Source organism: Tasmannia lanceolata, unplaced genomic scaffold (genome assembly GCF_043159265.1).
Source record: "Tasmannia lanceolata isolate RefF3 unplaced genomic scaffold, GAP_Taslan_0.1 ptg000037l, whole genome shotgun sequence".
Lineage (NCBI taxonomy): Eukaryota > Viridiplantae > Streptophyta > Magnoliopsida > Canellales > Winteraceae > Tasmannia > Tasmannia lanceolata.
In genome coordinates, this window is record NW_027518714.1 from 51,318,664 (window position 1) to 51,344,769 (window position 26,106).

Consider the following 26,106-nt stretch of genomic DNA (forward strand, 5'->3'; position numbering starts at 1 on the left):
TCCATCGCAAGGTCCTTAGCCGCACGCCAACCACGATGATCAAGAGCTGTTGGCAAGGAATGTGGCACAGAAACAAAAGACAAAGAAGATACAAAACTTCGAAACATAGGGGTCAGATAGTCATAGGAAACAACTGAGGAAATAGGATGGGAAGTACTATGAGAACGAGTACGCGAGGCAATGGGAGAATCTGCAGGTACCTGAGAAGAGGTAGTCGTGATCTTCGGCTGAAATGTCGATGGCGCAGGATGATGCTGATGGGCTGTAAACTTCCACTTGCGTTGATATGTCTTCGTAGGAGCTGGAGGAGGAGCCTAGAGAACGTATGTGGTAGACGCAGGATGATGCTGATGGGCTCATAAACAGTGCTAGACAGAGGGACCAGCAAAGGAGGAGCAGAGGAAGGAGAAGGTATGCTAGACTCAGGGACCGGCAAAGGAGGAGACTAGAAAAGAGAACGTATGTGGTCTGGAAGAGCTAGACGAGGAAGCGGGATGTCCAAATCAAGAACTGCGGGACGATCCTCATGAGGAGTGATAAAGACTCGGACTCAAAAAAGGTGACATCGGCGGAGACAAATGACTTACGTAAGCGAGGACTGTAACACCAATAACTTTTCTGGGTCCGAGAATACCAAAGAAAGATACATCGCTCAGCGCGAGGGTCCAATTTATCTAATCCAGGGCCGAGATTGTGGACAAAGCACACACAACCAAAGACCCGAGGGGTGAGAGGAAAAGGGTCATGCTGGAGATGTAACAAGGCGAATGGGGATGAACCACCAAGGACAGAGGAAGGAAGCCTATTAGCAAGGAAGCAGGCTGTAAGGAGGGTATCACCCCAATAGGTCTTAGGGACCCGCATTTGAATGAGAAGAGTGCGGGTCCCATCCAGTAAAGATCTCAACCTACGTTCTGCCACACCATTTTGTTAGGAGGTGTGAGCACATGAAGATTGGTGGATGATGCCACGAGTAGAGAGGAATTCTTGGAAGCCATTAGATTGTGAAAAGTACCCTCGAGCGTTATCAGTGCGCAAACATTTGATTGAACGACCAAATTAATTTGTAACCTCAGCATGAAAGGTGCGAAAGGCAGAGAAAACCGCCGAGCGGTCTTTAAGCAGATAAAGCCAAGTCATGTGAGAAAAGTCATCAATGAAGACAATGATATCCAAAAATAGAGGTAATCCGCACGGGACCCCATACATTAGAGTGTACTAACTCGAAAGGGTGCGAGATTCTACTAACAAGTCTAGGAGGAAACGACACACGACGGTGTTTGCCAAGCTCACAGGCCACGCACTGAAACGGCTGAATGGGCGTAGGAACAATGGAGGTCCGCTGTAGACGCTCGAGGCAAGGATGACCAAGGCGATAGTGCCACTGATAGGCATCGATGGAGCTGTGCAAAACAGTACTAAAGGGCAACAGTCGAGACGATAAAGCCCATCCACCTCACTTCCCGAACCAATCATTTTCCCACTCGAGAGAGCCTGAAACAAACAATAAGATGGATAAAATGAGACAGAGCAATGAAGATGTTTGGTAAGCTGACTAACTGAAAGTAGGCTAAAAGGGGACTTGAGAACACATAAGACAGAGGATAAGGTAAGGTCAGGGCGTGGAGAAATACTGCCAATACCAGAGATAAGAGTAGTACTCTCATCAGCAGGAGTAATAAACTGCGAGGATAGGGGCCGAAAGGAACTAAGAGATGAAGAAGTACCTTTCAAATGGTTCGATGCCCCGGAATCAATGATCCAGGAGTTGGAGCTAGAAAGAAAAGAGGCAGGAAAACTACCTGGCTGGGCAAAGACGGCACTCTGTGGGCAACGAGATAATCGAAGGCGCTGGAACTCATCATAGTCAGCGCGAGAGACAAAGAAGCACTCAGAAGGGGCAGTTGTACTGTGCTGTGAAGAGGAAGCCAATATAGCTAAAGGAGCAGAAGCCAAATGGTGAACAGAATGAACAATGCGAGGCTCAGAAAGCGGATGGAGCTTGGGATGAAGAGCATAACAAGTTTCAAGATAAGGTCCCTCCTGCCGACAATGAGAGCAATATGGACAAGGACGACCACCAGAATCACGGCCGCCAGTAAGATCCCGGTCACCAACACGTACACTACGGCGACGACCACGGCCAAAGGTACCGCCACCAAGGGTAGCACGATCACTAGTGCTATAGGCAGCAATAGTAGAGACATCAAAGGAATCAGAATGAGTAGAGGCACTAACGAGGCACTACTCAGCGTTCGAATAGTCCTCCATGAGAGAGGGCACATAATGAGGTGGGAATGAACCATCCACCAATGAAGAAGAGCTAGGTAAAGAGGAAGCTGAAGATAATGTAGAGGGATGAACCGAAAAGGTCAGGCTAAGAGAGGGATCCGCAATAAATGCAGGATCCATGAAGAGAAAGATAGAAGAAGGTGCTCAAGCACTACGACTGCAGAGCCCGAAAGGAAGATGGGCCATTAGATGAGCCAAGAGAGAATACCGCGGCTCTAATGACAACCACTACAACCGAGAGAGGCGGGAGGCATGATAAGGCCTCGAAGAGAGAAAGACATAAATATACAAAGGAATCCGAGCCGCGAAAAGAGTTATGGGGACTAAAATGTCTATGAAGGAAAGGGACAAAAAGAAAGGAAAAAGGAAGAAGAGGAGAAGAGGACTAGGGTTTTAGAATATGTAGGGCTTCAAACGGTGGAGGTTTAGAATATGTAGTGCTTCAAATGGTGGAGGTTGGCGTGGAGGAGGTGGTGGTGGTGGTGGTGGTGGAGGAGGAGGTGGAGGGTGGTGGAACTGTAGCGGTACTGTAGCGGGTACTGTAGTAGTACTGTAGCAGGTTACTGTAGAGGGTTACTATAGCAGGGAGTGGAGGAGAGGAGATGGGAGGAGGAAGGGGGCTTGCAAGGTGGTCCCTAGGGCCTCAAACCCTAGGGCTATGATACCATGTTAGAAGCCACCAAAGAGGGAGAAAGAAAGAGAAAGAAGAGAAAGAGTAAGTTAGGGATCCTCCCCCTCACTTATGTATTTATAGGAAAGAGAACATACAAAAGACTAATATGCCCTTATGGCTACAATACACACCCACACACACTTCTAACAAAAACCATACCACCCTTGATTTTCGATCCAACAAAAGCCCCCTTTTTTGACATTTTGTTGGATCACAAATCAAGGGTGGGGAGTTTTCTCTCTCTCCGCCCTTGTTTCTACACGGTCGGCCACCATATAATTTCTCAACACAAACATAGATGAAAATACTCATGTAACCATTAGCCCCACCATGGCACCACATTTGATAAATAAAGATCAAATCAGAAATTAGAATAATCTGGATCGTTGTGAGCACTTAGGAGAAAACATGAACAAATGGTATGCTCGAAACTGTAGTTCAAATGCCATTCATGCTGAATTCATCAATGCAAAACTAGTGAAGGATAAACCTTTTCATCTTATGTTGGCAAAATCAGAATGACAATGATGACTTACAAAGAAGAATTTCTTGCTTCAATTTAAGACCAGAAAAGGAATCCCTTTTCCTCTTTAGTGATCTACACATTTCATCCGTGATTGGTTTTGTAATGTCCTGCAAGCCATAAATTTTACTCAAGTTAACAAATATAAAGTTCAAGATTTTGTCATAAAGATGTTGATATTTGATCCAAGGTTAGCATTCCATAAATCCCAAATCCAATTCAAGCTTTTGAACAATAGAGTAAAAGGACACCATATGGAATGAACCAATGCAAATTGTTTGCACCATAGTACAGTGCAACTCAAATGTATTCAGTGCTTGGATAGCCATATCAATGATCTGGACTGTACATTCATTGGGCCTTATTGTCCATGGGCTAACTTGAAAAGTTGCATCAATCAATCGATCTTAAATATTCCAATGGTGGCCAGAAAACACAAATAAAACAAGAAGGCCTCTTGTTTTCAGATGACCATTTCCAGGCCATTGACCAGACATTTAAGAGCCACTAGGCTAGGGAAACATTTAGCCCACTGAGAATCCACAATGCCTTCCAGAGTGGTGGAACTAATATTGGTAAATGGATGGCCCATGTGACTAATATATGTGATATGCAGCATAATATAGCAGAAACTAGTTGCACAAGATCAACCCTCCCAATAATACTAATGTCATCTTAGACTCAGAGGAGTACTTTGCCTTTTGTATGATTGCTTTGGATACAAGCAATCTTCGGGGTCTAGATATTATCAGAAGGGTAAGTACCCTATACAACTCAACTCAACTCAACTCAACTCAACTAAGCCTTTGTCCCAAACTACTTGGGGTTGGCTAATGACTCCTTTGGAAAATTTTCATGAAGAAGGTGAAAGGATCTGCCCGGCTCAAATTGACTAAGTCTAATCCTGACACTAGTTGGGTTCGTCTACATGGATAATTTTCTTCCATTCTATACTATCCAAGGTCATGTTCTTTGTTATGTTGCTAGCCCTCAAGTCTTTCCTCACTGCTTCTACCCAAGTTGTTTTCTACCCAAGGGTAAGTACCCTATGTGAGAAGCATTTGTTTTCCGTTTATTTTCTATGCTAGCGCCCATAATCTGATACGTGTGGGGCATGTGGATGTAATCAAGACTGTTCACTGTGAGTCCCATCACGGATGGCCCATAGCCCAAAAGAAACACAGGAAATGGAAAACTCCTAACCATTCCACAAAGGAATCTTGAGTGCTCTTACTGTGCAGCTAAAAAATGTTAGACCAGCTGTCCACATCTAATGAGTAAACATCCTTTGCACAAATATAGTTATTTACATGTATGTCACTTGTACCAAATTAGAAACTAAGACCCTAAAAAAGGGACAGAAACCATCTAACACCGGTTAAGATACTGTGCTGAGATATAAGTTTTATGAACAATATCACTAAACTGCTAAAAAAAAAAAATTTCTTAGTGCTGAATTTATATTTATATTTATATATTAAATAAATTATTTTAATCTTCTTTTTAGCCACTCCGGTTCCTATTTATTTTGAAAATTGTTGTTTGCATTTTCTTGCTATATAAACCATACAATTTTTTACCCAATAAAACAAAAGATGGATGGAGATTATGCTTTTCGATTTCCTCCCTCCTCTTACTATTCCCAACCTCTATCCCTGACCTTTCCTTTTAAAGTTCCCCCCTTATCCCTGACAAATATTCCTAAAATATCTCTCTATTATCCTTTCTTTCCTTAATCACTAAAATTAGGATCCCCAACCACATAAAGCTGATAAAAAAGTGAATTCTTTACTACTACTCATCCACTTGAATGACTTTGAGAAGCCATTAACTGGTTTGTTGGCCAATTTTGAAGTTCATGCAGCATGTTTACAGACATAGGATCTAGACTCTTCAGTGTAAATTGATCTTAGTTGATTTTTAAAATTAGTCAGAAGCACATGTTTCATCAAACTTCTGGTTTCAATTTTGAGTTGTTCAGGTTTAAGTTTGTCTCTGTGTATCTGTCCTTGAGCAACAGATGTGAATGGTTGGGCGAGGGCAAAACAGCTTAATTTAGTACTCAATGAATCTTAGTTTGCTCGGATCATAAAGTTCTAATATAGAGGCATGATAATGTTTGAAAACGCATTTTTAATGTCAATGTAAAACATGAAGCAAAATGAAAAGCAAAGAGCATAATCCAATATCCATTTCATGGCAATAAGACAAAATATTAAAAGGAAAAACAAAAGGTTTTGCTATTCTATCAAAGAGAAAAGTAAAAGGTGTCAGAGAATATCACCTGATGGAAACCGGACATCATTTTTAGGGAGGTTGTTTCATAACACCTATGGTACAATTTTTAAGAAACGGTTACCATGAGTATGTCTTTTCTCAAATCAAAATAAGAAATAAATATTGACTAATCTTACCAATTTTCTAGCATGCGACTAGGAATTTCTACAAAGTCAGCTTCAATCCGAAGGCCAGAGAATCTAGCAAAAGAGGCACGATTACAGATATGGTGGACCTGAAAAACAATCATTCATAAAGGATCATCAATGTCACCTCCATGTAAGAAATAATAGGTGGTTTTAAATCACATAGGCTCCAAAAATTATCTTAAAAGAGAGGAACTCTTCGAAAGAATATCAAAGCCCAAACTTTCTGAATAAACTATCTAGTCACTTGATATATAAAATGGCATGAAGTCACATGTATGTATAGAAAGCAGCATGGTCAATTGCCCCATCTTGTGTGTCACTCCAATGGTACGGTATATGAAATGGTAAGCTCCATTATAAAATGTTACACTAGCTATATGAATCAAGTTAGACAAGCCATAAAAGACTACCCATCCACATAGAATGCATTGACTATCTCGGTCCTCCTCCTTTCTTTGAATGAAAATGCAACCATCCAAAAAAAAGAACGAAAGAAAGAAAGAAATCTAGACAGAATTTATGCATTAATGTTTCAACTGATCTTCAAAATAAGCCAGATATGTCGCCAATAGCAGCATTTGGAAAACTTCCCAGCAGGAGAAACAAAATAGAAACACATCAAGAAGTTCTCCAAAGGAAACAATCATGGATAATGGAATCATTGCAAACAAGGTTTTAAATGTCGGTTTCGGGGTCGATTTCGGCCGCCACCGAAACCGAAATATTTCCACCGAAATCACGTAAAATTTTGACAAAAATTTTGGTTTTCTTAAAATTTCCACCAAAAAGTACAAAATTTCGGTGGAAATTTCGGCCATTTCGATGGAAATCTTTACATTTCGGTGGAAATCTTTCACATTTGGGTAGAAATTTTGTAAATAAGGGTGAAAAATGAAATTTCGGTTAAATTTCGGATTTCGGCGAAATTTCCCCGGGAAATCATGTAAAAATCTGACTCAATGTAATTTCGGTTTCGGTCCAAACCGAAACCAAAATATTTCGGCCGAAATTCCGGCCGAAATTTACAACTATGATTGCAAATGTATATGCAGCACTAGTCAAATTAACTATCAAGATGGGAGGAGAAACCTTTTGTATAGGGTGTGAGGGGAGATATTTTTTTTGGGATGGGGGGGGGGGGGGGGGGATCCTATCACCAAAAAATGGGCGCTACTCCTACCCTTGTAATAGTTGCAACTTAAATGACTTTAATGTGATGTGTAACTACATAAATACCCAGTATAAAAGACATAAAACAGAAAGGGAAGTGATAAATGCGCCCCTTTTCGTTACTTGGGACACCCAGCTGCAGTGTATCTATGACTGCAAAGAGGCTGTTGTACTTCATATGTGAAGGATTCAACGTATTTGATTGCCATGTACACTGCTATTGGCTGTCCCATGTAATGAAAGGGGCGCATTTATCATTTCCCAGCAGAAATTAAACAAACAAATATGCGAGCCCTACTGAAAGTCAAATAATGATCATGTCTTCAACAAAGAAACACACCATTGGTCATCTGCATAGGAGGGAATGTCACATCCCAAACGTGTGGAAAAGATTTTGATGATACTTATGTTTTCCTAGGAAATGACAATATTCTGGAAAAGATCATGAACAGAACATTCTGAAATTTGTGGATGGCTTGCAAAAGTAAAAGAATACAATTGTAAGTACTAGATTTGATCGAAGGGATTTCAACAATACTTACGTTCAAAACTAGATAAAAGAAGTATTATAGCACCCAAGGAATCAAACTTGAGGACTAGTTCTTTACAGCTAGGAGAAATTGAAGCAAATCTACAGGGCAGCAAGATCTTTTAACTTTAATCAATGAGAAAATTCAAAATGGGTATAGATTTTTACGGATTAGTAATTATTTGAAAATTTACAGGGATTATTCGAATCATTTTAAGACTTTCATTAAAGTCTACCCAGCAGAGTTTGGGATTTTTAGTTAGCAAACAACTGTGATTTGGTTTCTAAAGTAGCTAAGATATAAGTTTAAACAGTTCTAATAGGCCGGGAAACTAGCCTAAAGATGTAAGAGTTTGCAATTAGGAGTCTTGTCGGTCTTAGGATATGATTTTTCATATGGTGAAAAGGTCATGCATAGCTGCATGCTAGTCTTGCAAACATATAGTGAGGCCCACATTAATGGGTGATCTAAACAACTCAATTGTTGAGGCCCGATGTAGATAGCCCATGCCACAAACATATTATCCATAGTATGATTCTGATTCTATTTCCACTCAGAGGGTTAGTATCATCCCATGGGGAAGAATTTTGGGGCATGATCTATCAAAATCAGTGCCCATCAAATGAATGGTTTAGATCACCCAATAATGTCGGACCCACGATAGTTTTTGCTCCCTCAGTATTTTATTTTAGTTTTTTACTAAAATTCCGGAGGTAATTCCTGCTGGAATAATCTATCATTCCTATTGACTGCATCACTGATTCATGCATTGGTATAGATTATACACTAAGAAACAGAAATTCTCTAAGGAGTAGAGCTTATGTACTAAGATACGGAACCCAAAGGAACAATCTCATTAAGCACTAAAGTTTGGCAATGTAATAAATATAAGGCCCACTGTGTGGAACATAGTTGAATACATTAATTCAGGATATGTCCACACTCTTCAGGGATTCTTCCGGTTATGATATGCAACTAATATTCAGCAAGCAAGCTGGATACTGAAAATTTTCAGATTTGGAACCACAATCGAAGAGAACATCTACTAGATTTGTACAGATGGCATTGGAAAACAATTCTCGAAATTTACTGGAAATATCAACAATCGTAAATTTTGGTTTCCATTTGAAGTGGTTCAGTGTAAAAGTTCAAGTGCATGCACATAACTTAACTAAGCTGAAAATAACTACTCACAAATTATACACACACACACACACACACACACACACACACACACACACAGGCGGCATTAGAAAACGATTCTCGAAATTTACTAGAAATATCAATAATGGTAAAGTTTGGTTTCCATTTGAAGTGGTTCAGTGTAAAATTTCAAGTGTATGCACATAACTTAACTAAGCTGAAAATAACTACTCACAAATTATATGTGTGTGTGTCTCCATACACATGTATTTATGAATGTATGCATATGATAAAAAAACAACATACCACATGGCTAAACTCATGGAAAAGATTAACCACTTCAGTGAAATGCAGCAGCCCAGGGTTACCATCAGCTTGCTTTTGAAATTGAGATATAATTAATGCCACAGGTATCTAGAGACAAAAAAATGACAGAAAATAAATATATCAACTTATTGTGAACAATGCAGATAATAACACACGGAGAAGCCACTTGATGCAAAGAAATATTGAGTACTACTGAAGTGTGAATTAGGAACTAAACCGAACAGTTCTGTGAATGATGATAATAAAAACACAAGCGTGTGGATTCCAATAAAAATGGCAAGAAATCAAAACACCTCAATTTAATAAATGACCAAACCAATAAAACATGGAAGGCAAATAGAAAACACCTTAGAGACGCCGACAGCAAAAGCAATAATGTGAAGTCTTTTAATTAAAATCAACTAAGTTTCGCAAAAGCATATGGATTCCAAAAGAAAAGGCAAGAAATCAAAATAACCTAATTTAGTCCATTTGTAAGCAAATGACCGAAAACAACTAGGGTAGAAACAGTGAGGAAAGACTTGAAGGCTAGGAAGATAACAGAGAACATGATAGGATAGAATGGAAGAAAATGATCCATGTGGACAAACCCAACTAGTGTCAGGAGTAGACTTAGTCAATTTGAGCCGGGTAGATCCTTTCACCTTCTTCATGAAAATTTTCTAAATAGCCGACACTTTGAATTTATTGCTGACACACTTGTTGTATAGTGTCTGACACGACACGTGATTCATTAGCCGACCCCAACTAGTTTGGGACAAAGGCTTAGTTTAGTTGAGTTGAGTTGTGTTGTAAGCAAATGACCCAACCAATAAAACATGGATCGGGAGGCCAACAGAAAAGGCAATAATGTGAACTCTTGTGATTAAAATAACCAATGTTTCTCTTTAATGTGTGTAATTCTTCTATGGAAATCAATATTTTGGAATGCAAGGATGTAGTCGATAATGGAAGTTATTTGGTAAAACAATTTTAATTTGCTTAAGTAAAAAACTATCAAGTAAAACAATTTGATGAATATTTAAAATTTCATGAAATAATGTCAAGAGACATTATAGGAAACCCTCAAGTTTGGGCCTCAATTGGATGCACAATAATTCGCACTCGTGCAAAATATTATAAATTACAACAAAGAAAAATAAGTTTCTCTAAGTAACTTTCATCTTCCCAAACATGCACGGTAAATTCATTTATTCAACTTTCTAAATACAATATATTATGTTTTTAGCGGGTGCAAATTCATTCCAATAAGAAGTAATTATATGTTGAAGTATATTTAGATTAGTTTTTAAACATATTGTTTATAAGCGAGCGTAGGGGGTTCATTAATCTTTTTTCATCCTGATTCCCTCATTGATGGCATTCCTGTAATATGGAATTTCCCCAGTTATTTATAATTAATTATTAGAAAATGTGAGGCTTGACTTATATCATACAAAACCTCACAACTTCTCTCTATTTTCATCTTCAGTTTCTATCCTTTCCATCTTCTTTTCTTCTTCTCTTCTTCTCTTTCTTCTTTCATATAATTCTCCACTGTTATTTTTTCTCTTTTCTTCTTTGCTATATTTCTCCACTATTATTTCATTAACATAGTATGAGAGCATTGATCCTCTGATGCATGAAATTCTTCAAAATCCAATTCTTTCTTTCTAAAAAATTTTCTTCTAAAATCTTAGATCTATCTAGTGCTGATTGAACCATAGGATATAGAGTTTTCTTCCTTTTGAGCATAGAAACCCATGTGGTTGCCTTCCTTTTTGTGTTTGGATTCATCTGAGAGTTGTTACTTGTCTTTCGTTAGGTCAAACCAAAGAGGAATACTAAAAGGATCCCGCACTATTGATGGATAATGTGTTCCAAGATCTGTGAAATCCTCCCAAATAATCAATCGTGGAGATTTCATTGGCGGGCCAGGCTTAATGATAAAAACTCTTGTCCATATTTGGTGCATGACCTAAATACAGTACTACATTATTGTTTTTCATAGGTCGGTGTGTCCAGGATTGAATCATTTCTTGTAGATGTGGTGATAGTCATTTAGTGGGAGGTTGTTGAAACATAATGTGTGTACATTGTGGTCATAGTAGCTATACTTTAAATAAGTGATGGGACAAACTTGGCAAGTCTAAATGGTCTAATGAGGCTTGTTACGCAATAGAAACCGATCATATGGAACCAAATAGTTTCACCAAAAATCAGTAACACAATTTTAATGATGACTCGTTTCTGCTTTCTTGTGATGAGTACGGAAAAGTCACAAGCAACTCCCAGCAGCCAACAAACGATCCCTCTACATCCATTGCTACTCCTGCAAACACAAGTAATCTTGTGTTCTTTTGACTCACTCAAGAATCTCTGACAAAAAGATCGGGGAGTCCTCTATACTTTCCCCATTTGATAAAGTTGTCCCAAACTCATATGTTACTTTAGCTGATGGCTTGTTATCTTTTTTGTCTGGCAGCGGTACAATTCGTCCTACTTCTTCCCTTTCACTGTCTTTCGTTTTTCATATCCCATAATTTCCATTTTATTTTTATTTATAACTAAACTAACTAAATTTCTTCGGTGCAAGTAACCTTTTACCACTATTTTTTATAATTTTCAGTATATAAAGAAAAAGAGAACGCTTGGTGGAGAACTTTTCCATCTAGATCATACATCCATCCCATGGTTTCGAAAGATCTACCTTTGCCAATCATTCTGCTAAGCGTGTCTACTACAATCACACATAGAAATGGAGAGAGGGGGTCACCCCGTCTTAAGCTTCTGGAAGACATAAAGAATCCTTCAGGTGAGCCATTGATCAAAAGTGAAAACCCTGTTGAGAAACACATCTCTGAATCCATCCATGCCATCTCTGCCCAAATCCCACTCTTTGTAAAAGATAATCCAAGCAGTCTCATTCCACCCGATTGTAAGCTTTTGAAATTCTTATTGGTGCCTTAGCTATATAGACAAAAAATGACTTACAAACAATGAGACAACATTGATCTGGTTTTAGATGATTCCCTTCCAACTTAGAAAAACATGCAGCACCATCTGTATCATACAATATATATATATATATATATATATATATATATATATATATATATATATATATATATATATATGAGAAAACGGTTCCTACACACGTGTAGATAAGTTATCTACACACTAGCTTAAAATACAGTGGGGGCCACATTATTTGGGTGATCCAAACCATTCATTTTTAAGGCCCTCGCATAGATAGGGTGTCCACAAAAAATCAGATCCATAGGATCATCCTAACCATTCGAACTGTGGAGGCAAAAAATGGACTAATTTGTGAAGGTTTAAAGACATCCATTTTACCTCCACAAATCGTAGGGTTGGGATGATCCATTTTACCTCCACAAATAATGTGGCCCCCACTGTATTTTAAGCTAGTGTGTAGGTAACTTACCTACACAAGTGTGTAGGAAATGTTTTCTCATATATATATATATATATATATATATATATATTTTTATTTATTTGGATTTGCTAGGGACCATCGTAGAAGGCATTTTATGGACCGGCCGTTGCATGGGCTCACTTTTCAACTGATTTTGTCTTATTCATTTAATTCATTAGAGGTGGCTGCTCTCCCATGCAACAGTTGATCCGCAAAATGCCTTCTGCAATGGTCCCTAGCAAATCCCTTTTTTTAAGTACTGTTTGGCATCAATGTTTGGTGATTCGTTTTGGAGTTAGATTATGCTTTACTTGATCATGTAATTTCCTACCAATCATCACATTCCAATGTTTAGTTTAAGTTCTTTCTTTGCCTTATGCATCTGAAACATTTAAGTTCTTTCCTTGCATTATTCATGTTAACAGTTATGTATTTACTCTTTAACTCCCCCCCCCCCCCCCCCCCCCACCCCACCTATAGGTGCTTCGATAAGAAAAATGACAGTATATGCAAACTGTGAATAGTTTTAGATTTATATATCCATCATCTACAAAGAATACCACTTGAAAGACATAAAATGTTTTCCATGTACATGGTAAATATTTCCAGGAACAAGATGCACCTTATGTGATTACAACACTCAAAAGAACAACATCTACCTGACGCGCACCCTTTAAAGAGATGCATCCATTTTGAAGAGCCACAATACAGGTATGCCCATATTTTCCTTGCCTGTTTAGCACAAATATCGAAGTTATTTAATACCATCTCCGGATAGCAGTTCAACAAACAAAGAAGTGCTAAGGAATTATGAATAAGAATTCAACCTGGAATATATATCTAGGTAGAAATAACCCAAAACCTCATTCGAACTGAAGTCTACAGCTGAAAACAGGCGAACATCATTGTGCCAAACCTCAGCTTCCGTGACTTCGTCAAATCTTAGGCCTGAATGGCAACAGAATGAATATCAATATTCATCCATGGGGGAAACGTAGTTACAGAAATTAAATTACTCATTACATTATACATATTCCACAGAATAACAGTCAGTAAAACACACCCATTGCAAAAATTGTTTCCCAGGCACAAGAGAAACATGTAATTACCAAAAAGGTCTTGGTATAATTTGAAAATCCCAGACAAAACCAAGTTGACTGGAAAGTACTGTTTAACTACTCCAAGGTCTAGATCAAACTTTTGTTCTTCTGCCCTCCTTACATAGTAAAGTAGATCTTCAACTCCAAAGGTAGAATTCCCTTCTTCTTTCCTCTGAAGACCCAGATGCTTATAAAAATAAGATATGAATCAAATTAAAGTATCAAATGACAGCATCAGGCCAAGACCAACCTTCAAATCTTTAAGCACACTAAGTTCTTGAATAGCGAGCTCATTTAAATGAGCTGCAACCTCCTCTAGAAACTCAAAGACCTGGAAATTCAAACAGAAAACTCCTCATTTAATATTGACCTTATAGAACAGTGAATAAATCTATTGGACGAGAATTAATCTTGATATAATTAGGCAAGAAGAACCAAAGACAATCAAATTTGTATACCATGGATTAACAGGATAAATTACATATGTTAAAGATATAAGTAGTGACGTCTAAACCTAAATGTAGTGAAGCATATTTTCCAATCCAAGAAAATAGTAAATATGGATTAATGGGAACCCTAAATGATGGATTAAAATTTGTCAGGGACTTAAATAAATTGTTGATAGCATCCTACTCTCATTTTCGGTATATAAACCTGAATATAGGAAATTCATTTCATCTTAAGGTATCTACTGGATTGGATGACTTATATCTTGGAGTAGCAAGATTCAGAAAACTATTTTAAAATGAAATGCAAGGTTAACTATAGAGCTTCACCAGAAGTTATTTAGGCAAGCAAACTTTTGCAACACGACAACCCCATATGTTAATATATTATATATCATAAGTTTGTAATAAGTTAATTAGTATAACTTACACAAAAAAACTTATGTTCAATTATTTAATAGCTATTAAAAATTACATTTGAAGTATTAGCTACATGGAAATTTACATTTATAAGGTTTAACCTGGGAGAGTGGAACCTTTCGCATTGTCTACAGTATAGATATTTAATGGTTATAGAGAAATTTACATTTCTAAGAAATTTAATTGCTATGAATAAGTTTGAATTTATAATGCATTTAACAGCTATAAGCAAATTTGGATTTTTGAGGTTTTGAATAGCCTTGAGGCTATAAGAAAATTTGCAATTATATGGATATTTATAGCTATAAATAAGTCTATATTTATAAAGTATTTCACAGCTATAAGAAAATTTGCATTTCGAACATGATAACACAACCTTGGTTGATGCCTTTGCCATTCTAGGTTCAAGAGCATAGTCCGCATAGTGGGCATAGCCAAGCAATCGAGCAAGTTTATGGCGTAATTGAACCTGAAAATGGAACAAGATTACTGTAATGTGCATGCACTCCACACAAGACAAACAAGGAAGACATATCTTCCTAATAACAAAATATACTATATTTTTCAAGACACGAGCATGTGAATGCTGATTGATGTTTAAACATGGTAATCAGTAAGAAAGTGCATTATTGTGATCCTTTTATCCCATGATATGGTTTCAATCATAAGATGCACAATAACTTTTTAGGTATGGAGAAACTGCCTGCTTCATTGGTGATTTTCTGTAGTAAATTGAATGTCTTTCTCCAAAGACCCAGACAGTCCTTGGAGAGCCAGAATAACTGAGCATTTGCTTTTCACAAAACAACCGAATTGTTATTATTTCCATCCCCACCGAAACACAAGCCAAAACTAAAATGGATAGAGTCTAGGCTTAATGAGTCAGATTACAAATTTAACTGGGAACGGGTAAAGAGTATGGGAGAAACACACACTATCACAAAAAACGTGAAAAGGTTCGGTGCAATTTAATTACCCCCCAAAAGAGGCCATCTTAACTTAACCAGAGGAATATGGATGAGTACGGGGAAAATGGTACTGCTAAAACAATGGCTAAAAGAAAAAATCAGGAGGGACTTGGAGAATCTAAACTTCAAGTGTAGTCATGTTGAGGTTTTAGTGTAACAATGCTGGAATGAAAGCGAATAGTCTATTGTTTCCAAGAAATTCAAGTCAATGTCAATGATGAAGAAAGATTTTATGGTTAGTTAAGGGAAAAACTCTCTCATGCAAATACCTAGGAAGAAAAAGACAAAGAAACAGGCATTCCTCTCACTGTTTTAGTCTTCTAAAAAGGTTTTAAGTGGAAAGCTTCCATCAGAGCAGGTCTAAGACCTTATATCCAGTCCAGTGCTTTATAATAAGAAGGAAATAAGTTGGGGAGCCATGGACAAGGAAGATTTAAACATGGGCATGATAACCAGCAACACGAGAAAATGAAGCTTTCTGCAATATAGTTAACAAGAGATTCATTGATAAGGGCAAGTTGGTCGTTCCAACAGTGTTTGAGATATAGAGGACTGTGTAGGCAAGGACTAGAGATGTTGTCCTTCATCAATTCATTCAAGGAATTAGCAAGGTACATAATTGAAATAAGCAAAGGCTCACGTCGCAGAGGAGTCGGTGCATTCAAGTGTATAGCTCACCAGTTTTACAGTTAGTTTTTTTTTTTTTTTAGATAAACAAACTAAATATGATCTGATTATTGAAGTTGCAATACATAGTTAAAACGATAACCAAAATCTGATCTGATTATTGAAGTCGAAATACATAGTTACAACGATGTTGACAGATATAGTAGAATTTGAACTGATGAAACAAAGACTCAAAAACAAAGTTTTTGAAACAAAGATTTAGAATTTGTTGATCAGTCATTGTCTCAATATTGCATTCTATAACCCCATACTCAATGATATTTTGATGAGCCAAATTTGGCTTTCATTTACTCATCACATTTCCTCCATGAGACAAGAGATGGATGCTGAAGGAAATGGCGATCAAGTCGATAAAAGCCTAATCATCTGCTATTCATGTGATAAACTGTTGATTTACCAGATATTCAGGCTATAAAAATATAGAAATTGAGGCAATGAAGATGGTCACAGAGCATATTAAGAGGAGATAGCAAATCTTGCTAGGCCTCCTTCCTTGCGATAGTAGTTCCCGGAGTAGAGAATCGTTGCATAGTACCAGAGATGCAGGAAGCTTGGTTTTAAATTTCCACCATAACCGACACGAAATGACCGATTGCACCAAAGCACACAAAGCACTTGGACTTCCTTCACTCCTGCGTCTGATTGCACGCTCTATAAAGACTGGGCTCTTCGAGAAATCGACATTACTATTAATCTGATGAAGGCTACATGCTTTTCAAGTAAAATGGATCGAACCCGGGAGAGATGAAGTCAAGTTGAATACGGATGGCACCTCCAAGGGTAATCTTGGTATATCTAAGAGCCTAGAAGCATGTTAGATGGTCTTAGTCACTAAAATGCACTTGGACTTCCTAACATTTGGTTGGAAACAAATAGTAAAAACTCGGACGATATGATTCTAGATAATAAGGAAGCCGCTGATCTATTAAATACTATTGGCAGGAACATCACTCTCTTATTTCATAGCTAAACCCGAGATTGTCTCACCAATTTAGAGATGCTAAACAGGTGGCCGATTCTCATGCTAATTTTGCCTCCAGGGAAAGACATATTCATAAATACTGGCAGCGAAAAGATCTACCTAGAATGACTTGAGGTGGTTCAAGATGTGATTTTTTGGGTATTCCTAGCATCCATTGTAAATAACTGCATTATTGCAATGAGTTTTGAGGTAAGGTGGCATGTCCCCCTCTTGTAATTCTTTTTCCAATTAATAAAATTTCAGGTGCTGCCCTGGGTTCCTACATAAATTCCGAGTTTAAAAATTGAGAGATAGAGATATCAAAATAAGTAATTTAATGACACATTTTCCAAATCACCACAATAGATTAACAAAAAATACGAAAACTGAAATTATTCCAATAATCACACAATAAATCATTATTGAAAAAATTGTAGGTAAGCTATCAAATGGTTCTTGATAGTTGATACACCTTCCCCTTCAAGTGAACAAGTGGCAAAAATGCAACTCACGTTATTATCGGCCTCCGGGATCTATAGCACTTAAAAACTTTCCGGACCTGAAGGTACAGGAGGTATTCTTCGAGATTCTAGTGGCTCTGTTATTTGGGCCTTTTCAGGTCCTATTCGATTTGCTGACGCTAATGAGGTCGAGGTAAGAGCAGTCTATCGGGGATTAAAAGTTTGCACAAAGCATGTTTAGATAAGGTGATTATGGAGGGTGACTCCAAAAATATTATTCGATGGCTTTGCGGATCGACAGTCTCCCTGTAGAGATTTGCACGTTTCTTTGAGGAGATTTCAGATTGGGTGCATGAGTCTTCTATCATATTCAAAGACATTAGAAGATCCACCAATAGTGAGGCAGACATGTTTGCTAGGAGAGGCGTGGGGAAGTTGGAGCTGGAGATGTTTGATTTCCTTCCCCCTTGACCTTATCTTTTTTTCTTTCTTTTTGTACTCTATTTGCATTGTTGTCTTTTGTTGTATTCCTTGGTGGACCATCTCGGTCTTCCTCTTTTCTATGAATGAAATTGCAACAATTCAAAAAAAAAAAAAAAAAAAAATTCTGATTCAGACATTTATGCACCCAAGTTGACCCAATTTTATCCAAACCAAGTCAATCAGAAGCATCATTAAATCGCGCAACTGAATAAAAAACTTGCCGCATCAAACATTGACACTTCAAGTCGACACAATTTAACCTTGGGCTAAATCTTGTACGACATGAGTTTCTTAAATGCTGATCTACAGCATGGAAGAATTATCAAGACCCCAATTCTATTTAGATACAAATGGAGACTACACCTTTTTGACCTATGTTTTACTGAATTTTTCAAATATTATTCTTCTGCATTAATGATTTAATGGTACTTAATCTGCTTAAATTCCAATTTCCTGAGGAGTATACTTGCTGACAGTTCTTCACATTTTACATATAGTGGAGAAGAACCACACGAGCCAGCATTTCAATCACAAAAATTTGGTAGGCATCCATATCACAATCGGCTAGTATATGTGGAGAACCCAATTTGGCATTGGCATTCAATATTTTATCTGCTGTAACAATAACAGAACCATCGGCATCACTCAACAGTTTTATCACTCAAATAGGATAAAGCTATAATGTTCAGCTAGTAAATTCAAAGGACACAAGCTAATTCCCTGAGAGCAGTATACTGCCACAACTCTATATTCACACGTCATCAAACAGTGTCATCAGCAGTTGTGATTTTCATATTTTACAAAAGCTTTGGAAAGAAATAATAAATGCTGGCCTGGAAGCCGAATTTAATAAATGGTTTCAGTAATCACTAACTTTATTGTCTTGAAATTTGTGTCTCAATTCAGGAAAAACCGAAAAATAATATACGCTTAAAATTGGTCTTCATTGCATAACATGAAGATATGATGAGTTGCAAGATATTTCCTAGCCATGCTTGACCAATAGAATTCAACAATTATAAAATCATTCAATAAGTAGAAAGATGTATGAGTAGGCATATGGATCAATTAAATAATGTTAGAAAAAAATTAATATAAGCGATCAGTGTACATCATGAAGATATGATGTGTAGCAACATATTTTCAAGGCATGCTTTACGATAAGGAAGTTGAAGATTCACTGTGGTCCAAGTTTGTAAGACGACATTCCTAGGAAGCAGTTAGGATGGTGAGCAAGAACAATTTCCAATGAATTGATCTGCACGCCAATAACAAACAATTGTATAGTTACACAGACATTACCAAATTTTCTAGGATACGTAGATTGTCTTCACCGCATCTCCGCCCGCATGCTACTGCAACCAACCTCCTGGTAGCCCCTACCTTCAAGAAACAAAGGAGAAGTTGTAGGCCACAAGCAAATGCAAGTAAAACTCCTTGCTAAAGAACCTAGCAAGAAGAATTATGAAGGCGGCTTCTAACTTAAATTAACAAAACTAACAGCACAAGCTCAAGAATGACAACAATGGATTCATACAGCACTAGTAGGAAGACATACATTTGAGATACATTCAGCACAACTATCCACAATGTACTCACTAATAAGAGAAATCAGCCACATAATAGGTGACAGCATGGACAAGGATACCCAAAAGCAAATCCATCTACCAGGTCCATCTCATGTCCAAGCTCAATGCACATTTTAACCAATTCTTTTATAATAATATTGTTTTTATATCTCATCAAAACAAACTCTAAAATAATTCTTAATTTAGAAATTGTGTGCCCTTTAATCATTTTTGTCAAAGTCAGATATTTCAGTATTATTGCTGGCAAACTATACAAGAATATTTGTGCAACTTCGTTGGATATATTTATGCAAGGATAAATAATTTTGTTAGGACAGCATGACACGTAGTACATGTTGGTCTAGAAATGTGTTGCAACCACCTTCAAGAATGATAATTTTTTAATAGTTACCAGCATTGAACTCGAAATTTTACAAAAAAATAAAAAAGAAATAAAGGTAAAATCCCTTAAGAAAGTATTTGAGAGAAAAAAGGTGGTTACGCGTCATATTATTCCAAAAAAATAAAAGGATAAACATGAAGTAAAAGTATTTTGATGAAAAAGAGAATAAAAAAGGAGCAAAGGACTAAGGGAAAAGAAATCCCTAAACTTAAGGGAAAAAATTAATTCTCACAAAAGAGGAAACAAGCCACCCACATTTGAAAAAGGGAAGTTACGTAACCCCCACAAAAGGGGAAGTTCTGATCGTATGATCCTAGATAAGGGATGAGGTGGCACCCACAACGGCTCCAAGGAGAAAACTTGAGATTGTGAAGGGAAAGTAATGGATGAGGTGGTACTTGCCAACTACTTCAAAAGACCTCTATAAATATAGGAAAGATCCTTTGGAAGAAGGATCCTGATCCAATCATGGCGGGAAAAAACTACGCAAAGCGTATCGGATCTTCGGAAAAAAAAAAGCTACGCGAAAGGAGAAACATAAGAAAAAAGAGAGAGGTGGGAAAAGATTTGGGGCTAACAGTTTCTTTTTTTCTTCTCTCTTTCTTTTTGCAGATTTCCTTCAGGGAAGAAGACCTTTCTCTCTTTAGAGTCTCTTCCAGGGACTTTCTAAAAGAGGAAAGATGATGAAGACTCTCTTTACAGTCTCTTCCAGGGACTTTCTAAAGGGAGAAAGATGATGAAGACTCCCTTTAAAGTCTCTTCCAAGGACTTTCCAAAGGGAGAAAGATGATGAAGACTCCCTTCAGAGTCTCTTCTAGGGACTTCCTAAAGGGAGAAAGATGATAAAGACTCCATTTGTAATAACCTGGTCCCTTCAGAGTCTCTTCGATTTTGAGTCTTCGAACCGTAGAATATGTAAATTAGATATTGGATCGATCCCCAATCTTTAAGATTCTTGTGTATTTCCTATCTCGCATTCGATTAAAGAATCTTAAAAATCAACGGTCATAATGTATTTTCGTCACTTTTAGTATAACCTATTTTTGGGGCATCAAATCTTGTCCATTCGATATGATTTTGGTCCCGATAGATGGGTATTTCGAATACCTATCCAACGGACCCAAGATTTAGCGATTCGAACGTAATTTGAGTAAGTTATGACCATTTTTCTGTTAGGGTTAGGCATAGTTACGAGTTTTGTCTTATTAGGCAATTTTTAGGAGTGCCAGCATTAAAATTTAGTATTTTCCTTTTTAGTTAACTTAAATAACAAGATAAGAATGAAAGAGACCTAATAGAGTTAGGAAACTCACCTTGTAATTGAAACAAATTAGGAAAGTAACTAAACTTATCATGATTTAGTAGGAAATATAGAAAATATGACTTTTCTTATAAAAACCCAAAACGTGGGTTTATTCCCACTCCTTGTGCACGCCATCCTAAAACAGAGAGAGAGAGAGAGAGAGAGAGAGAGAGAATAGAAGAAAAAAAGAAAAATAGGGGTTTCCTCGAATTGTTTCTTTCTCTCCAATCAAGTAAATGCCTAAACTTGAAATTTTGTTTTAATTATTAAAGTTTTTCTATAATCTAAGATTAGAAAGAAACTTTTCTAATCAAGAAGAGAGGGTTTCATGGATTTTCTATAGGGTTTTGTTGTCGGAACCCTAATCGATTGTGTTAGGAACTTGTAATTTCGAGGTTTAAGGCTATTCATATAATCTTTAAGAGGTTCAATGATTTTAATTAAAAAAAATCAGCACTTAAACGGACTGTTTTTCAAGAAAATAGGTTAGGGTTTCAACCTAGAGTGATAATAAGTGGGTTTTAATGGTGAATACATCATTTTAATGGGTTTTGCAATATTTTAGGAGGTTTTTTCAAACAAAATCAGCACAAAACAGTAGTAAATAGGGGTTGTTTTGTGTGTACCTTTGTGTAGAAATAACATATAGTGTATGTATAAGATTCTATATGAAATGGGTGACATGTATATACAATATATAGGTATTTAAGTGCGGTTTTTGATCAAAATCAGCACCTAAAAGTAGCTGAAAATTTATTAAAAATGTTGTTTTTGGATGTGTTGGATGTACAAGTATGGAATAACAACATATATGAATTAGTTTAAGATAAAACGGCAATCGAGTATGTGTTTTAATCATGTTTTGGGGACTGTTTTTTGTAAGAACAGCCCCTATATGTGTTAAATAATAATTGTTGGATTTGGGCGATGGGGAAAAGTGTTTTTTAAACTTAAATGGATGTCTTGGGGTAACTACTTAGTAAAAACAATCTTTTAAGTAGAATTCATATGGCTTAAATTAAGGCTTTTGGGAATGACTAGTGTATGCCATGGTTAATGGGTTAACGTACTAACATCCTACCAAATTTAAATCATAAATGTTACATAAGAATTGAAAAAAAAGAAGAAGGGATTTTTAGGATGAAAAGAATGACACAGGAATAAATTAGGGAAGTGAAAATATTTAGAGCTGTTCATTCGGTTAAAACCGAACCGAATGAGCCAAAACTAACCGAACCGAAAATTTTCAGTTACTTAAATACTAAAACCGAAACCGTAACCGAGTAAGACGATAACCGAACCGAACCGAACAACGATTTCGGTTGTTCGGTTAGTTTGGTTATAACCGAATGGTGAATTTAGGATAAGCAGAGAAGTGGTTTAGGATTTGAACACAATGGTTAAGGATAAGCAGACAAGGAAAAAAATGGAAAAACTAAAAATAGAATGAAGAGAGAAAAAAAGTAGGGTTCCTTGTAGATATGATAGGAGAAATCATAGGTTTTATTGTGGAGATGATGGGAGAAATCATGAGAAATTAAAATAAAATAGGGTTAATGCAAACATACCTCTTCTTCATCTTCTTCTTCTTCTTCTTCTTCTTAGGGTTTCTGTGACGGGAGAATTGGAGAAATCGAGCGAGAAAGGGAGGACGGCATAGGAGGATATAATTGTAAAGAGAGCAGATATACACACCCTTTATTTGATATTGGCACTCCGGTCTTTGCTGTACACTTTTGAGTTTTGACTTATCTCATTTTTTGATACAATCTTGTCATCTTGTGGGCCGCTAGTTCCTCAAATAAGATATTTTTTTTAGTGAAACTACAAAGAGATAAAGAGAATTTATGCAGCTATTATCTAACGTAAGGGGGGCAATTCTTCTCACAAGTCACATCATGACTTTCTAACACCCATAAAATAAAAAACAAAGGTTGTAGCCAGCTATTGTCTATTGAGAGTGGGTTGTCATTATTAGGCCTCGTTTTTTTAACCATGACTTGTACTCCACTTCTCCCTCTGTAAAAGCAAAAAACCTATTACCAGTACTACTATTCCACTGCCCCTACGGTATTTAATAGTATTTAATAGTTATCGAAATTCAAATTTTGGTTTTGAAAAAAAAAAGTGGGTTGTCACTATTAGGGCCTACTGACTACTGGGTTAATTCGGTTTTCAGGTAAACCGATTTTGGTTTTGACAGAAACCGCAACCGAAACCGAAAACCGAATTGTGAGCAGATTAAAAACCGAACCGAATGGACAAAAACCCGAACCGAAATAACCGAACCAGTTCGGTTCGGTTCGGTTCGGTCATTCAGTTATACCCGAACAATGCACACCCCTAAAAATACTAGGGAAAACAAACAGGTTAATGGGGAGCAAAGAAAAGAAAGAAGTATTTGAAACATTAAATATATTTGGATTGACAATTTCACACCCATGTGACATGTCATGATTACAAACTTTCTTCCAAGTGACACCTAGAGCGTGGTATTTTGACTCATTTCACTAGAATGACTTTTATAATATTAGTTACAATTATGATTTCTGTGATTATATTTCTGTTTCCTATGATTATTCGCATTGTTTTTGCACATATATCATTAAATTAAATGATTATCCCTATAGAATTTCCTGTGGTATGACTTTTTATTTTTAGGCCATAATCTATATACACGGTGTTTTTGTTTATTATTAATATTACGTCTCGTGCTATAGTACGAGAAGGCCATAGAGCTACGTCTGGCCACTTACCGACAGGTTTGTGATGATTTTCATCGTGTATAGACTTATGAGGAGAAAGATATGACCCATATACCTCGTCGAGATGACACCATATTTCTCGTAGTTTACCTATCTCTATATGTACTCTGTATGATTGACGCTCTCTTATATGATTCCATGATTTGCCACCTTTAGTATATTTCCTTGACATTCTCACATGCTTATTGATATTCTTTATTCTTTGTAATAAATCTTATAATTCTTATTGCTTTTCCTTATCCTGAATGCCATAAGAAACACCTTTATATTGCAAATTTCATTCTTGTCACTTTTATTTTCCAAGCCAGTCACATGAGCTTGTTTTTTTACTTAGATTATTTTCCAGACTATGGCCTTTGCCGATGAACAAGTCTAGGTGGCAATTAGGATGGGAGAGAGAGCACTCGTATGATTTCTTTTGCGGTTGAGAAAACTCATGTAATAGATATTCTGTTAATGGAATAGAATCGTTTAGTTGTTGTTTCCCTTTTTGGGGTAGCGATTAGGATTTTTGGATTTATTTTTTTTAAATCATGTCTAAAATTTGCCCCAAATCCGGGTCGTTACACCCTTTAGAGTCTCTTCCAGGGACTTCCTAAAGGCAGAAAGATGATAAAGACTCCCTTTAGAGTCTCTTCCAGGGACTTCCTAAAGGGAGAAAAATAACAAAGACGGTGGTTTTCCCCCAAAAGATAAAAACGAAGGTTTCCCCAAAAGAAATAAGGCTTTTCTACTTCAAGAGAAGGATAAAGACTCCCTTTAAAGTCTCTTCTAGAGACTTTCTAAAGGGAGAAAGATAATAAAGATAACGCTTTCCCAAAGGAAAATGAAAAAAGCTTGAGAAGATGAAATTTTCTCCGAAAAGATCTGTTAACAAAAGTTGGAAAGACAATCAGATCTTTCTGGAGGATTATTACCTAAAAGTTTTATTTAGATACGGAACCTCTTGATGGATAATAAGAGGTATTTTCTTTCTTCAAAAAATGTAATTAACGGCCAATAAAGCCGGAATTGTACGATCCCTACCAAAATTAATAAAGCCTCTTCTCGCAAGAGGGAAATTTGATCCCAATACATTTTATGAGTGTGATTTCCCTTTTCATGCATGAGAAATTTGTTGCGAACAACCAGGTTAAAAATGAATTCAAAAAGCGAAGCGTTAAATGAAAGCGGGAAGCACGGAAAAAATAGAGGAAAAACGAGAAATAGGAAGTCGAAAGAAAATCGTATCAGAAACACATTCAGAAACGTCTTATGAACGTGGTTTTAAATTTCCACAAAAACCAACATGAAACAACCGAAAAGTTTCCATTTCCAACAATATAGAAACCAAAACCGAAACAACCAAAATGTATATCAAAACCGAAATGTGGTGCATAATTATAGCATAATCGTGAATTATATCAGTATGTGTTCCATAATTATCGCATCTGAAATGTGGTGCAAATATTATGTATAAATATATATATGAATTACAGGGAAACTTTTGTGTTTAAAGAATTATCAGACGTGCGTGATAGTAAATGTCATTAGGTGTTCAATGTTGTTAAACATTCATGGATGGTTGTCTTGCTTATGTGGTGACTTTTACGTGTGTATTTGTGCTTATCTAGCATTTCCAGAAGTTTCATCTTTAAATTTTATCACTTGCATATGTTTCCAAATATTCCGATGATTGTAAAGGAATTCCAACGACATTTCCAAGCGAAACCAAAATGTTTCCATTTACGTGACGACTGAAACTGAAATTTAAAATTTTGCTTATGAAAAATGTTGGAAACGTTTCAAAATCTTCCCTCGGCCTTGGAATTTCTTGGATCTTCAAAAAGAAGACTTTGTAAGTGTAAGATTGAATTGGAAGTTGTGGAATCCCCCATGATGGCCGTACAAAAGAAAACTTTGGCATCCATTATATCCCCATGGAGAAATCCTGATGTTGTAACCCGCTAAGTTGGTCAGATTAAAACCTCGATCACACAGTGTGTTCAGTGGTACATGCCCTTGCATTCATGATTGCCCCTTCACCAGGGTATTTCGTG

General features: G+C 36.8%; 1 protein-coding gene across 6 annotated transcripts in view; it reads right to left on the reverse strand.

The window, feature by feature from the left end:
• LOC143860596 (Zincin-like metalloproteases family protein) overlaps positions 1-26,106 on the reverse strand; it is a 77,491-nt gene that overhangs the window by 17,927 nt on the left and 33,458 nt on the right. For 4 of the 6 annotated variants that reach the window (XM_077371314.1, XM_077371313.1, XM_077371317.1 and 1 more), the window contains 10 exons: positions 19,331-19,411; positions 14,845-14,937; positions 13,853-13,933; positions 13,612-13,774; positions 13,330-13,450; positions 13,162-13,234; positions 9,064-9,171; positions 5,903-6,000; positions 5,773-5,818; positions 3,502-3,598 (listed from right to left, as the gene is read on the reverse strand). In XM_077371314.1, coding sequence (XP_077227429.1) covers positions 3,502-3,598; positions 5,773-5,818; positions 5,903-6,000; positions 9,064-9,171; positions 13,162-13,234; positions 13,330-13,450; positions 13,612-13,774; positions 13,853-13,933; positions 14,845-14,937; positions 19,331-19,411 — 961 coding nt within the window. The remainder of the gene's footprint in view (positions 1-3,501; positions 3,599-5,772; positions 5,819-5,902; positions 6,001-9,063; positions 9,172-13,161; positions 13,235-13,329; positions 13,451-13,611; positions 13,775-13,852; positions 13,934-14,844; positions 14,938-19,330; positions 19,412-26,106) is intronic. The other 2 variants (XM_077371315.1, XM_077371316.1) reach the window with 2 other exon arrangements.